General features: G+C 43.2%; 1 protein-coding gene across 4 annotated transcripts in view; it reads right to left on the bottom strand.

Moving 5' to 3' along the window:
• Positions 1–750: 750 nt before the first annotated feature.
• Cd99l2 (CD99 molecule like 2) overlaps positions 751–16,448 on the bottom strand; it is a 100,223-nt gene continuing 84,525 nt past the window's right edge. For 2 of the 4 annotated variants that reach the window (XM_015992751.3, XM_042268867.2), the window contains 6 exons: positions 15,069–15,134; positions 7,441–7,479; positions 6,425–6,544; positions 4,097–4,114; positions 2,740–2,805; positions 751–1,422 (listed from right to left, as the gene is read on the bottom strand). In XM_015992751.3, the coding sequence (XP_015848237.1) occupies positions 1,358–1,422; positions 2,740–2,805; positions 4,097–4,114; positions 6,425–6,544; positions 7,441–7,479; positions 15,069–15,134 (374 nt within the window). In that variant the 3' untranslated portion in view covers positions 751–1,357. The remainder of the gene's footprint in view (positions 1,423–2,739; positions 2,806–4,096; positions 4,115–6,424; positions 6,545–7,440; positions 7,480–15,068; positions 15,135–16,448) is intronic. The other 2 variants (XM_006973922.4, XM_042268868.2) reach the window with 1 other exon arrangement.

The raw sequence follows: 16,448 nt of genomic DNA, 5'->3' as shown, positions 1-16,448 counted from the left end.
CCCAAACTAGGTGGTAGCAGGCAGCTCTGGGCCAGCCAGGTGAAGCCCTAGTCCTTGGTTTCCTACATTTACCACTGTGAACATGGCCAGAGCCCTCTTCATCATAGCAGACAGGGAGGACAGCTTTACAACTACAGAGGCAGCAGGGACATTCCACTCAGCTGAGCCAGCTTCCTTGCCCCCCCTTCCCCCTTCCCCATCCGCTTCTAATAAAACAGCAATCATTCTTCTGGTTTCCATGTTCATTCTCAGGATCTGTAGCTCTTGCTACTCAAATAAGATCATGTACAGGGCAGGGGTGAGCACCTACCCCCAAATGGTAGAAAATTTGTTTCCAATGCAGAAGTTTCCAGACCAGCCAGAGACCCTTATGAAATCTGATGGGAATCAAGCCTGCAAGTCACAGCTCCTACATTGTTCTCCAGATTCCTAAACTCAGGGTGAGACTACTGTGAGATGCATATTTGCACTAAAATAACTGAAGAGCCCCCACCTGGACAAGCTCTCTGGAATCTGATCAATATAAAACCTGGAGTTGGAAAGAACAATAAAATTTTAAAAAATGCCTAGGTAAGCCGGGCGTTGGTGGCGCACGCCTTTAATCCCAGCACTCGGGAGGCAGAGCCAGGCAGATCTCTGTGAGTTCAAGGCCAGCCTGGGCTACCAAGTGAGCTCCAGGAAAGGCGCAAAGCTACACAGAGAAACCCTGTCTCGAAAAACCAAAAAAAAAAAATGCCTAGGTGTTACATGGTGTGTGTGTGTGTGTGTGTGTGTGTGTGTGTGTGTGTGTGTGTGTGTGTGTGTGTATGTGTGTGTGTGTGTGTTGAAGCTTGATGCTAGCTGATTTGCTTCTTGCAGGGGCTTCATATGTGCCAGATGCTAGCTGAGCATCCTACTCACAGCCCTTAGTGGTTAGTGCCACAGCAACCCTCCAGCATATAGGTAAAGAGTCTCATAGTACCTAGGGATTGCTTAAGCAGAAATGTTTTCCTTGAGCACTGTCTCCACCATCCTCTTGTTTACCATCACCTTGGTTCTACCACCTTTATCCCATGCTAAGGCTAGAGCAGACTGTCTCTATGGCCCAGCAACTTCCAATGCTGGCAATCTGCCTAAGGCAGGTCTCAAGTCTCAGCACCAAGTCTCTTCAGAGGACCTGTGGCAGAGCAGTCACCATATTCTTCAGGACAGGGCACAGAAACTACACTCACAAATACCTAAGGCTTGTCCAGAAAACTCAGCACAATAAGAAGCCAGTGGCATGGGAAGAAACTTGAGGGAAGGGTCAGCAAATGAAATCTGGAGCTGGGTCACAAGCAGTGGTACCCTTTCTGTGAACCTGCCACTGAACAGGGCCTCAGATCCGGGGCGGCTCTGGTGGTGGAGGCTCTGCAGACTGCGTTTCTTGTATTGAGTATGTCACTAGGGAGAGAAGACATGTGTTAGGAGAGTTTCAACCTCTGCTCTAACCAAGTTCTGTTAAAAGTTCAGTTTCATATTTCATGGACAATTCAGCACATCCCAAGCCTGCTCAGTGCCCCCTGTAGGGACTGCTACAGGCCTCAGAGGCCAAGTTCAGGGTGGGCCAAGGGAGAATAAAGGCAGAAGCCTGTCATGCTGCACAAAAGAGTTCTGCCTCTATTTCCTTATCTAGGAAATGGGCATGCTTCTGTCAAAACTTCTGGATTACTGGATCTAAAGCATTCATCATAGCACTCTGTCGTTGGGTGCTCACTCATTGTTGATTAATTTATTAAAATTGTGGCAGAATGCTCCTATATAATCCACAACTCTGCATTTGTATCCAGGACCATTTCCATACCTTTAGTGCTGCACTACCAGATAACTTCTATACGCAGTGACCTGGGGAACCTCATTCTCCATTATAGACCAGGTATGGCCAGGTCCTTCCTCAGCACCCAGGTTCCATAGCTGCTGTCCTGTAGCTCTGGTCTCTCCTTTTCTCCTTGTCTGTGCCACCACAGGCTCAGCTGAAGGAGAGCAGGCTTATCCCACTGCCTCATGACGCCATGCCTTCCCATCAGCATTCTTGGACCACAAGAATGTCCATCTCCCTCTCATTTGGCCTTACCATATGTGGCCTCTAGTTTATGGTAGCCACTGAACCCCAAAAGTGCTCAATGACCCCAGAGAGGGTAATAGAACATTAGCTTTTAATTATGTGTCTCCTTGTCTTTAGTCATTTTCTAATTGAAAGGTTTAGAGACAGATGTGAATCCACACCTATAATCCCAGCACTCAGGAGGTAGAAGCCAAAGATCAAGAATTCAAGGCTACTCCCAGCTACATAGTGGGTTTGAGGCCAGTTTTGGCTATCTGAGACCTTGTCACAAACATACAAAAATTTAAAAAAATCGACTAGAGGTCTACATGCAAAACCTTCCACAGCTATGGATGAGCACGCCCAGGGTATATGTGTGTCTGCTGGCAAAGAAGTAATGTGTCCCAGGATCACATTCAGATGATTCAATAGTTGGGGATGAGCAGCAAAAGAACCTAGAAGTTATCACCATGACACCAGTGTCCCCATTCTCAAGAAACAGGGAGGCCAGCTGACCAGTCACAGTATTCAGGCAAACCTGGGCCCCTGAAGTTTTTTGATTAGCAGACATTCCAGAAGCCAATTCTTCTGGGCCTTCCTAACCCAGTTCTATTCAGTGCTGTAGCCACTGAATTTGGAAAGCCTTCAGCAAAGGACAGTGATGGAGAAGTCCTCACCTTGGGGTTCTTCACACACAACGGCTTCCAGGTTCTCCCCCTTCACGTAGTCTGCATTGAGGCCCTCTGAAAAGAGCCAGAGCAAAGTAAAGGAGGCACAAGGAAACAAAGTAGCCCTCATGATTGAGTCCTCTTTGACAGTAAACTTTGCCAGTGCCCCTGAACCTGGATCACCAGCACATCATCTTGACAAAGACTGGCCACCAAGGAGCAAATTGCCAAGAACTTCTCATCCCATCCTTGCAAACAGCATCATGCATCAAAGGCCCAACAAACCTCCCCCCCTTCCATAAAGGGCCACTGCCATCATGTCAAGACAACAGCTATATCCAGCAAAGAGGGTACCAAATGACAGTGCTCTGGACCATCCATAGGACCACATGAGGCCCAGAGTCCAGGGAGGTGGAGAGGGAGAAGGAGCCAAGAGCTAAGGGGATGACTGATGAATGCAGGGTAAGGAAGGACAGATATGGATGTGCAGGGCTCACTCTGGAAATGCCAGCATATGACCTTCCCAGCAGCACCTGCATGCACAAGGAAGCCAACTAGCTTCTCCTGACCACAGGAATGACTGATGTCTCCACCCATGCTTGGAGGGCCAGGGTCTACAAACAGCTGATCTACTCTAGTTTGTGATCTGGCTCCTCCCACCCCCACTCTAGTTTGTGATCTGGCTCCCCCCACCCCCAAGGGCAATGAAGCAACTCAACAAAGCATCCTCTTCACTCAGAGACTCGGAGCAGCCCTCCACCCCTGTTTGTATAAGTCTTCTTATCTTCTGTGTCTTCTCTCTCAATAACTGAGGGCCTGAGGGAAAATGGGTTCTGATTCTAACTGGCCAACTCACTGGACACAAATCACTTTCCTGACTTTTACCTGACTTAATAGCTGTTAGGTTCAAAGCAAAAGCCAGATGGGCCTGTGAAAAATGTAGGCAGTATTCTTCAGCAGGGGTGGATAACTACCATGCAAAGTCAGGCAGGTGATGGCCCCAGTGCCAATGGGTGGGAGCTGGAAGACATGCCCCAGGCTCCCAGACCACTGCCCATATTCCCAGTTGGCAAAACGAAGATAGCCTTTTTCCTCTAGTGGCTTCTGGGATATGTTCACCCATCGGTATCTGAGTCCCCCCATCTACCCCATGGATATCCCTGACTCCTGCTATCTTGGGCCTGGGAATAGATGATGTGTCAGGGGGCATCCTCACAACATATCAGGAAAAGCTACAAATGGTATGGTCACAGGCAAGTTGGTGAATGCCAGGGAGAGAGGTGAGGTAGAGAGCAGGGAGAAGGGAATAATGAGGTTTCCAGGGCCAAAGCACAAGAAACATGAGTAAGTCAAAGCATATTGTTACCTTGCCCTTCTGCTGCATCTGAAGGCAAGACACAAAGCTTAGAACCCTGAAGTAAGATCTCATCTCCAGGCAACAAACCCACTGAATATTTATATAAGATTCACTGACACTTGGCACTGAGGGTGGGCAGGGAAACTGAGTGTTCCCAAAATGGGAACTCCTTTGGTAACAACAGAGGTTGGAGGCCAAAGAGGTAAGGGCAGGTCCTCCTAGCAGGCACCTGCCAACTCCCTGGAGCTTTCTATCTGCCCTTCCAGACCTCAAATCACTGGAGGTTATGGTTGACTCTAATCAGCAGCCCAGCTGGACAGTGGAGATTAGAATCAAACACTCCTGATTCTTAAAAAGCTAGCCACACACAAAAGCATCCTTGGAATCCTTCCTGATCATGTACCATCACAGTGCAAGTGGCAGTCACACTGTCCCACAAAGTTCCACAATGGCCAGTCAAGACAAGTGCAAGCTTGAGTTTTAGCCACAGACATGGAAAATGCAGGCTAATTTAGAATCGAACAAGGTCAGCAGGGGGTGCTGTGGCAGCACAGTGATGCATAATTGATGCAGCCACAGACTGGCCAGAGAGAAAGCTCCTTGGAAGAGGATACCCCAGGCCTGAACAATAAGAGTGGAGAGGAGCAATGCAGAGAGGAAACAGCAAAGGCTGTGCCCTGTAGAAGGCAGAATATATAGACAGAGAAAATGGCTATGGGGAAGGAAAAAAGGAAGGAAGACTTCCTGGGGACAGGGAGAAGCCAAATGGCCAGGACTTTGAATGCCAAGTTCAGCTCAGGGTCTGGGCTGGGACCTTGTAGTCATCAGGGAACCTGGAGAAGTCCAGGTATTTTTAAAAAGGCTGCCCTAAAGAAGTTGAAGTATAAGGGAGACAGAGTCAGAGAGGTTGAAAAAGGCCTTGGCATGGATGGGCAACAGTAAGAGGGAAGCATGTGTGTGGTTCATCAAGAGTAGGCACTGTAGGACTCCGGACTTCTAGCTTGGGAGGACAGATACAGGAGTTGGGGAGACAATGAAGTCAAAGCTCTAAGCCCCACATAAGCAAGTCAGCTTGCCTAGTCTGCTTGGTCAGCTTGTCAGCCCTCCTAACCACCATGTCCTTTCTGGTATACCCTGATGGCTGCCAAATTGGGGCATGGAGAGAAGCATTGGGGCTGAAGGGCTTACATTTTCATTGCTAAGGCTGAAACCTTCACTGGATTCCCTAACCACATAGCAGGAGAAATTAAGAGAAAACCAGGGCACAAATGGGCCAGATGTAGTACTTCCAGCAAAATTAGACTTTCGTCACAAATGGACTGGATGTAGTGCTTCCAATAAAATTAGACTTTTGACACAAATGGACCTGATGTAGTGCTTCCAACAAAATTAGACTTTTGGCAGTTATGAAGACAGAACCAGGCCTCTAGCTATTCCCAGGCTCTACCTATCACTGTCTAAGAGCATCACTGAACAGGAGACTGGTTAGAAATTAATAAAAAAAAATTTTCCTAAATGACACTAATGACTTTGATCAGTCATGCAGAGTAGCATGTTTTTCTCTTAGTTAATTTAGCTCAAGTTCAAAGTGTTATCTTTTTATCTCTTCACAAGGCCATCTGGAAAATGCTTATCTAAACTCCTGCTTCCCCCTCTGGCCATGGGGTGAAAATAGCCTTCTAAGACTGGAGACCATAGGTACTGTACTCATGGCTACAGCCTGAAACAAAAGCAATCTGCCCTCTAAAATTCCAGCACATAGGAATGAAAAAAAATCACTCTATGATTTGTCTTTCATTACTAGTCCTTAAAACAACCTATGAGTTCATACATTTTTAAATGATCTGACTTAAGGAGGAACAGAGGCATCCAGGTAGTGACATATCAAGAAATCAAGATCAGAAAGGAGCAACACCAGAATCATGAGAGGCCTGAAGATGTCCACTGCCATGCCAAAGATACTCTAGTATACCATGGTATTCTGATTGGCAGTAGAAAGGGCTGTGACACTGGACCTCTGAAGGCCCACTTGGATGAGATCTGAGGTCATAAGGATCTCTTGGGGTTCCTCCCAATCTATGGAAATAAACATCACAGTGTTCACTGAGCTTTGTTCCAACAGAAGTATGGCCTGTTCTAGTTGAAACGCCTGGAAAGTCAAGATCACATAGTCTGGCCCTATTTGTTTTTCCAGACCAGGATAAACTTTAGTTCAGCCTGAATTTGCTTCTAAAAATGTACAAAGTGTACCCCCTAGGAAGCCTACTGCTATTGAGCAGGTAGGGGAAAGGATGAGAAATTGCCTGGGCTCCTTTTCCTGCTTGGGTGTATACTTACGCTGAATGCTGAAGCAAAACTTCTTCTGCTGGTAGGAGATGTAGCTGGATACAGCTCCAATCAGGGCCATCGCCAGGGCACTGGCAACACCTGCAATGGTGCCAGTTTCTGTTGACATGCCTGGATGTGGAAGAATAAATAGAACTGAGTAGACAAGACCCCAAACTCCAAGTGCCAACAGTTCATTCAGGATTCTGCTGCTCTGATAGCCTCAAGTTATGCTGGCTCAGATGTCCATAATCTCCAAGTTCATGTAGAAGAGCTATGCCACAGATACCCAAGGCATGGCAATGACACAGTAGCCCCTTGGATTTACCAAGTGCTTCCAGTGTTCCATAAAGACTTTCATCTTGAGAAACATGAGAGGCAGATTGCAGTCCTCTCTCTTACAGAGACCCAGCCGGTTATCTGTGTCTAAAGTTAGCTGGTTTCCAATTGGGCCACCTATCCCAGGGCCTAGAACTTCATGTCACTTCCACTGAATGGTTGCTCTTCTCTGCTGTTTGCCTCATGATTCTATTGGTAACTGTGGTGATTTAGATGTGAACTATCCATTCAAAAACTCATGTGTTGAAGAATGTCCTTTATGCAGCAATGAGGAGCAATAGAACCTTTGAGAAGTAATTAGATCATGAGGTTCCACCCTCAACAGGGGAAGGAGTTGCAGTGGAATGAATTTCAGAGCTGCATTATAATAGCCAGCTATCTATTTCTAAGAACCCATGAAAGTAGGTGAGCAGCTTTCTCAATCATGGGTGTCTGCTATGATAGTTCACTTCTCCACAGGACCAAAGGCAACAGGGTCAACTGACCATGCACTAGAACCTCCAAAACCATGACCATCATATGTTTTATCTTCTTTTAAATTATATATCTTCAGTATTTTTCATGGTGATGGAAAGCTGACTAACAGAAACATTCAGGGAAGGGCAAAGAAAAGCAACTCTAAGACCAGAGTGGACCAGTGTTATTCTTCCTTGTGGTTCCAACAGAAACCTTAGGCCATAGATACCCACCAGATCCAGGGTCATCATTGCTGCCATAACCACCACCACCTGGGAAAAAGACAAATACATTTAGTGTCTGCCATGACCCCTATGAACCCAAGATGAGTAGGCTTGGGCCTCCCGAAGGCCTCCTGAAATGATCGCTTCCATATACTAAGCTCTTGTTACTTATAATACTCTCTAGGCTCTGGTTTCAAGTTTAATTCTTCATTATATACTAGGAGCAGTTCTCTTAGCATCGCTGTCTTACAAGGGAGAAAGCCAAGACTTTCAGGCAGATGAAGGATGATCAAAAAGAAGTTAGACCTCACTGCAAACTACAATACCAAGTAGTATCTCCTGCAAACCTATACCAAAATAGTTGAAACACAAACAAATACAAACACATAAAACCACATCTAATATTTTCACATTCAAAATGTTCTTAAGTATCACAGAGATGCAGAACAGATTAATGCTAACACTAATAGAGGTTGGGGAGAATGAGGAAAGAACATTAGCCCTGCTTATAAGGGTCATAGAAGAAAGAACCTTGTGACAGAATGATTTATCTGATTATGGTGATACATTGTCACCACATGATAAAACTTTAAGGCTAACACACACACACACACACACACACACACACACACACACACACACACACACAAACACACAAACACTTCCACAGAGAGAACCCCCTCCCCCCATTCCTGGAGAACAACTCAATGACAAGCAACAATTAAGATCCAGAATGTCAACTGGCCCTGATCCTCACTGACAGAAGATGATGTTCTCAGGACTTGTTGGAAATTGGTAGGGTTACTATTTTAGGAGAAACTACTCTAGGATGTTGGAAGCAACAAGCACTGACATTTCCTTCACTAATCAAAGAGTCTAGGTTTATAAGTATTAAAATATTCCACTGTAGTGAAGGAAGGTAATGGGGATGAGCAGTTGGGATGTCAGAATCCTGTACTTTCCATTCGGTTTGCTATGAGCCTAAAACTACTCTAAAAATAGTCTATTTTTAAGAGTCTTGGGAGACAAAATGAAGTTTGTTGTGTTAGTATGTGGAGCCAAATCTTCCAGTTAAAAGCATTTCATAAAGGCCTCTGATTGCCTATTTACTAAAAGAGGGGCTTAAGAGAACTGGCTGCTCTTGCAGAGGACCTGAGTTCAATTTTCAGCACCCACAAAGTGGCTCACAACCATTGGTAACTGGTTCCAGGGGATCCAGCACTCTCTTCCGGCTGCCTTAGGCACCAGGCATGCAAGTGGTACATGTACCATATATGGTACAACAATAAATAATTAAATAAAATTTAAACTAACAGCAGCATTTTTGTTTTGTTTTGTTTTTGAGGCAGGGTATGTAGCCCAGGCCAACCTGAAACTCCAGATCTTTCTGCTTCGGCCTCTAGAGCAATGCTTCTCAACCTTCCTAATGCTGCAACTCTTTAATACAGTTCCTCATGCTATGGAGACCCCAACTGTAAAATTATTTCATTGTTACTTCATAACTGTAATTTTGCTACTGTTATGAATCGTAGTATAAATATCTGATATACAGGATATATGATATGCGAACCCAAATGTTGAGAACCACTGCTCTAGAGTGATAGACTTGGAGGCATGCATCACCATACCACACCCTGCTGAGCTCCAGCATTTTTGACAACAACATTGCACTGGAGAAAGAAGAGCAGGATAGAGTGCAGATTAACAAAAACTGACATTTCAGCAGTAAGTGCTTACAGTCCAATCCTCTCTGCTATTCTTTGAAGTGGTCATTGTCAACGGTAAAAGCTAAGCATTCACACAGGCACACTTTGTGGATGTGTTCAAGTCACTAGCTTCCTGAAGTTTGAACTTAGTAATTCAATGTTTTCTTCCTTTCATCTCAAGACAGAGTATGGAAAGCCATCCTAGACAAATCTGTGAACTTCAGGCTCAGTGAGAGACCCTATCTTAAAAATTAGGGTAGAAAGTGATTGACAATGACATTCAATATTGACACCTAGCTTCCACATGTGTGTGTGCATTACTCAGTTAAATCTTTCTGTCCATTCAGTCACATGAACCAAAGTGAGCCATCTTGACCTATCACTGGAATACTCAGGACAAAGTCATGGCCTTCATCCCTCTTTGGCTTCTGAGCTCCACTCATTCTCTCCAAGCATAGGCTGAACCAAGCTGCTCTACAAAATTCCCTGTGCAAAAGATAATATTAGGACAGGTGACAAATCCAACTAGCATTAAACAACTCAGTACAGTCCATGAAAATGAATTTCCAATAAAAAATGAAATGGGTAAAACCACAAGACATTTTAGGACAGCATTTATAGTATCTCAGGAGCAAGGGTTAGCTTTTAAACATGATCATAAAATCAGAAATACAAAATAGAAAAGAGTCTATTAAAAGTAAGAACTTCAGTAATAAATGCATAAGCAAGATTGAACAAGTGAGTGAGAGCAGATAAGAGAGACAGAGACACTCTTGTGCCTCAAAAAACATTACAAATAAGTGCAATAAACTGAATGTGGTAGCACAAACTTAAATTCCTGCACAAGGGAGGCTAAAACAGAATGATTATGTGTTCAAGGCCAGCTTGTGCTATATAATGAGACAGTCTCAAAAACAAAATAAAAAAGTGAGATGGGGAGAAAAGGGAAAGAGAGACCTAGTATACCTATGAAGTGAAATTTAGATGTACTGTCATATACCTGTAATCTCCACACTGAAATAGGAGAATTAGGAGGCAGAGGCCCTGTCTCAAAACAAACAAGTAGAATGATAACTCCCCAAATACTGACAAATGTGTACCTGAGAAGGGACTAACTTAATCAGAAGAAAAATGCAAATGAAGCTCAGTGTGCCTTAACATTCCAACACTTTAGGAGGGGGAGGAAATGAAAAGAAGGGGAGAGTCTAACAAGGATATGGAGAACCTAGAACCCTCATACATTGTTAGTAAGGATGAGAAATTGCCCAGCTTCTGTGGAAACAGCTTAGTAGCTCCTGGAAACATGAAACAAAGTTACGGCATGCACTAGCAATATCACTTCTATGATTTGAATGTGTTTCCTAGAATTCAAGTTGCCAGAAGCCTGATCTTTAGGGTCACATGTTAATGGTATTTGAAAGTGAGGCCTTTGGGAGATAATTATGATTAAATGAGGTCATAGGGGTGGAGCTTTCAGGTTGACCTCTAGGTTTTATCAAAAGAGGAAGAGAGACACAAGCCAGAATGCTTGCTCTGTCTTACAAGTGATCCTTCCCATCACGTCTGGACCCAGCACAGAGGCCCTAGCAGAGGCTGAGCATATGCCAGTGCCCAAACATCCTTGAGACAGTTGAAAATTGTGCCCGTGTAAAAACTTCTATGTATTTGTATACAGATGTTCACAGAAACATACTTCATTCATTATGTCCTTTGGTACACTGGTCCATGAACTGTCGAGTAACTAAATAAAATGTTTGGCAATATTTGGAAAAGGGCTCCATAATATAAAATAATTTGTTAGAAAAAAATGAGGAAAAAAATGGGTCAAGGACATGAACAGATCACAAAATATATTGAGTTTCTAATAACACACAGATTCAAAGAAATGAAAAAAATGACTAGGACAAATGTTTTGTTCTGATTGAATTCACAAAGATTACAAAACCATAATGCTTGCTAGTCTGAGGTTAGTATTGGAGAAAATGGATACCTGCTTACTTCCTAGCAGGGCAAATGGAGGTTGGTGCCACCTTAATGGGGAATCATTTGGTAATGTCATTTAGAGTCATATTTTTAAAAATGTATGCATCTTATGTCTCAGCAATTTTAGTGCTAGGAATTGGTCTGACAAAAACAACTGTGGCCTTTCATATTTGGCTCAACAGTGTTCAAAGCACTGTGTATAATTGAAAAGCTAGAAGAACCACTACACAAAATAGGCTAAATGATAGATAAATAAATTGTAGTGTAATATAGTGTTAAGTAGTCACTGATGGTATTTCAAAATCTACATAATAGAGAAAAATATCTTGAGTATTACTGAATAGATACTGGTTTTAAAAGGATAGCATATGCTGGATATAGGAACACATACCTGTAATCCCAGCACACAGTTAAGCTTCCTGGGAGGCTAGGGCAAGAGGACTGCCCTGAGTTCAAACACAGGCCCAAATTTCCTCCTATGGTATATATTATACTGTAATTTGCTTTCAGGATACACATCTGCTCACAAAGATAGTTATACAGAATACCTAGCTCTAGGGAACCTAGCTGTAACTATAGTGACTGTCATTGCTACAGAGACTGTTACTGCAATGGTAGTAAGGGCTCCTATAAAAGGTCCCATAGAGATAGGGACCACATAGCTATAGCAACCACCATTGCTTGAATGGACCCTGTAGAATAAGAGGCATTGCCTCAGTAAGGAAGTTATGTGCAGTGGTTTGAATAAATCTTGCCCCATGGAAACTTGTGGTGAAAGTTGATTGCCATTGTGGCAGTATAATGCTTTTGTCCTGGGACTGGGTTAGTTGCCACAACATTGGGTTGTTACAAAGAGAGCCTGCCTTTGTGTTTTGTCTCATGGGTCTGCGTTCATTTGACCTTTTGTGTTTCTGCCATGTTAGGGTGGAACACGAGGCCTTCACTGGATGTAGCCACCAATCTTGGTCTTCTAGCTTCCAGAACTGTGAGGTAAATAAACTTCTTTCCTTTATTAATTACTCTGCCTTGGACATTCTGTTATAGTGAAAGAGAATGGATTAAGATGTTGTGAATAAGCTCTGTTGTCAACAGAGGTGCCAGACTCCTAGTATCTCAAATACAAAGACAACAATGCACATATAGACGTCAGCCTTGAGTTCTACAGAGCCACTTACTGGGAGAGACAGGGACACAAGGCATGTGCTTGCCTTTCTCTGACGGCAGCTCATTTCGTGGCTCACAGTGAGTGCCTGACGCAACCGGTTGTCAAGGACACACAGAGTCATGGAACAGTAGAGTGATTATGTCTACAACTGTTGGGGAGGTATTCAAGTGTTTAAGGACATTGTGAGTATCCCAGGCTTCCAACAAGAAGGCTTTTTAGATATTTTTTAAAATGTACTTTTATTTTAACAAGAGAAGTGTAATTTTTTTAAACCAATAAATAAAGTTGTGCATGGTGGTGCCTCTCTTGAATCTAACATCTAGAAGGCTAAGGCAGGAAGCTCATGACATCCAGGCAAGCTGGGGCTACAAATAAGACCCTGCCAAGAAAAAAAGGAATAAACAAAAAAGGAAAAGACATTACTGCAAATGACTTACAGTTACCAAATAAAATCAAATGGACAAACCATGCCGAGACATACTGAGTGCCTGGGCTAACCACCAAGGTATTCTCACTGTTGCAGAAATTCTCCCAGCCACATCTTGTCTATTCCCCAACACAGAACTGAGAATATTCTGTAGATAATCTGATGTTGTCTTGTCCTGATATAATATGGGACTTTAAAACACCCAATGTTTCATATTAAGTATAGCTCAGTAAAACCCCGTATGTTCATGCCATATTCCTTGGTGTGTTGCAGGGACTTGGAGTGTCTGTCATGTCTCTACACTACAGAACAATAGAAATACCTGGCATGTATTCTCTCATGTTAAAGCTAGAAAGATTGTGGAAATAAGTCCAAAGAAATCTCTCTGGTACTTCTTCTATCTGTGTTAGGAAAAGAAGGAGGCTGCTGGCAAACAAAGGCAACAATCTGAGTCCAGGAAGGGCAAGGGAGGGGTAAGAGTAGAAGGTTTACAAACAACTCGCCTCAACAGATGCAAGAGGACCCAGTAACAAACTCATTTGAGCCAGACACAGTCTGCCAAAATGTTGTCTTGAGAAAACAATACACAACAGATAATATATTACTTCAGAAATCGACTCTAGAACAATAACTGAAGCTATGTGGTGAAGACTAAAGCCTGGGAAGTGCCCAATCATGAGCTTGTTTTGGTGTAAGGGATGGTTTCTGTGAATCTCACTCATGTTCCAGTTTCACCCTTTGATCTTCTTTCCTGACACCTATGATGACAGGGGGAGAAACTGAAGCCAACAATTGATTATTCTTTACAAGGCAAGCTTCAATATGAGCCTAATTAAAGAATTTCCTAACACGTCTTCCTTACTAAAACAAGTATTGTTAATGAAGAAAAGCCCCTGGCATGTCACTCAGACTTTCAGTCTTGTACATGCTTACATATGTGACCACTGCTCTCATCTTCCCATCTGGAAACACCAATTGTCACCCAGGAGTAATTGGCTCATTTGCTGGTTTGCCCTTTAAATGCTCCATGTTCTTCTGACAACTGGAAGTTTCATTTAGAGGCTTTTAGAGCTATTTCCTAGAGATGACACCACCTGGAAAGGTGTTTCTGGGGACAAATGTGACTATGGTACACTTTAAGCAAAAGAGAACACTGTTCCTATATGAAAGGCACAGTGCTTCCAAGAAAGAAGCAAATGTTTCAGTCAGGGCTTGGGGAGGGGGTCTTGAAGTATGATACCCAGATATACTCACAACTTGCAGCCTTCAGACCCTGCTACAATTTTCCATCACAACAGGGAATAATAAGGAAAGGGTATCAAACATCACACCTTATCATTCTAACATCTTATCACAAATGATTGTAGAGGCCACAGTTGTAGCGTTTTACACCTATGGATTCCAACATGAACACACCCACAAGCCTGCTTATATCTCAGACCCTATACTTAAGATCCAACTTGACATATAATATGATGAAAGGTTTAAATCATTAATAGCTGAGGGAACTACAAACATGTGACTTTGGGAAGGACATGGCTATTCAGGGCAGCATAAATAAGAGAATATATTATAATGTCTCCCCAGTTGTGGTGATGGTTATTGAAATCGACAATTGTGATAAAATTTCACACACACAAACACACACACACACACACACACATATGCATGCACACACACACACACACACACACACACACACACACACACACACGTACATACACACCAGTGCATGTAAGATAAGATTGACAAAATCCCCAGGTCAGTGGTTGACTTTATTGTACAGATGTCAGCTTCCTACTCTAGGTAATCTATGACTGTGGATTTGCAATCAAGGATCCTTGGGAGAAACTGGGTCAAGAGTATACAGGAACCTTCCTGAACCATTTTAAAACTTCTACCAGTCCTAAACTTCTTTTAATACACAGATATTATTAAAAGATCTGATTTGCTAGGTGCTTCTTTAAAATATTTGTTATGTTTGAACCATCTCACTGCATGGAAAACTGGATTTCCAAGTAGGGCGGGCTGTCTTGGTAATACCATGATACCTCCTGTGACTGTCCTACCACAGCCTCTTGGTGCTGCCTCATAAAGAGGCATCTGCTATGGTGGGGACACTAGCCCAGGTAGGTACCTTGGCATAAAGAACAACAGGGCAAAAGGTCAGCTTCTCCAGGATGGCTTACAAATGGGCCCCCACCCCCAAAGTGACAAGCCACCCCCAAAACAAGTAGAAATATCTAAGGCTTATTTTCCAGAGGCTGAGTAAGAATGGCAGGCTTTACCTGGAGACTTGAATGGTAAACATCTGAATGAGAATTAGGTGTGTGGCTGGACAAAGAAATCTTCCTACCTTTATTCTTATCAGGTTTGTATTCCCCACCTCCCAGTATGTCCTCAAGATCCTTGTCTGACAAACCTAGAAAAAAATACATTTCAGTGACAAAACTATTTCAGCAGCAAAAAATAAATCTTGCCAATGACACTTGGATGTTCTTCATGGTACTGGGAGTGTGGCTCAGTGATACAGTACATATAAGGCCCTGAGAACCATGTCTGGTGCCAAAACAAAAGAGAGATGGGGAAAGAAGGAGGAGGAAGGGAAGGAAGATGAGAGAGAAGAAAGAGAATCCCACTGCCAGTATATATGTTCTGTATAACCTCCAGTCAACTTGAGTTTTTGTGGGGCCATAGAGAAAATGAATATAATCCTAGTGATTAAGTTGCATTATATGCCAAAGATGAAGAGATTTTTGTCAAAGTAATTAAGAGCCTGACTTAACAAAGTTATCTCTTTCAAAGCTTGTTTTGGGCTTCCCTGAGCTCAGACATGGGAGCTCCCTGTCCTCTTTCTCCTGCTGGTCTTAAAGGAGCCACTATCTCTATAGCTGAAGGGAAATATACTGTATCAACAAACCACATGACCTTCTTCTGAAGAGTACCTTAGCTCAGATAAGACCCCTTCCCAGGACCTGGATTGCCGCTATCTGAGACTCTGAATAGTAAACTCAGCTTCTTAACTGGGCAAAGGAAATCTTAACTCATTTCTTTGTGGGAGGCCAGCTGGGAGACCAGCTCCCAATTTTTACTCCAGGGTACTCTTGATGAGAGAGGGATAAGACATATTACATAGGCTAGAAGGGAAAGAAACACAGGACAGTCTGGGGGGGGGGGGCTGGGTCATTATCCACAGGCTCCTTCTGTCTCTTCTAAAGGGCTTTATATAGGAATGCCAATGGGTGGAGCAAAAGACATCCCCCCCCAGCACAGCCAAGTGCAGACCTTTCCAATCACCTGGTAGCCATGCACATGGTCAAGCAATCCTCTAATGCAGCTCTGCTGGGTGAAGCAAGCCCAGATTTCACTAGGAAACCTTTGTGGGCCTCCACATTTCTATTTTCAAAATTCTCCCTAAGTTTCTCGTGATTTGTGAGACAACTATAAATAACTCACATGAGAAACAGAATCATTAATTATAGTTCAACTATTAAGTACATATCTTCCTGAATGTCCTATGTACTGAAATGCAAAGTGTGCTTAAACCCTTTCTGCTGTATTCCAAAGTACTAGAAGTGACTCACAAAAGTCACTTGTATGATGGTTTCAGTTCTAATTGACTTTATCTGCTTTGTGTCATAACAGACCATTCTTGCTGGGCAGAATGAATACTGTACCAACTTGATTATTTGGGAAGCATTTCTTAAAACTGAATGAAATGAATCCATCAGTTCAG

This window comes from Peromyscus maniculatus, chromosome X (genome assembly GCF_049852395.1).
Source record: "Peromyscus maniculatus bairdii isolate BWxNUB_F1_BW_parent chromosome X, HU_Pman_BW_mat_3.1, whole genome shotgun sequence".
NCBI classification, from domain to species: Eukaryota; Metazoa; Chordata; class Mammalia; order Rodentia; family Cricetidae; genus Peromyscus; species Peromyscus maniculatus.
This window is presented reverse-complemented; position numbering and strand designations above follow the sequence as displayed.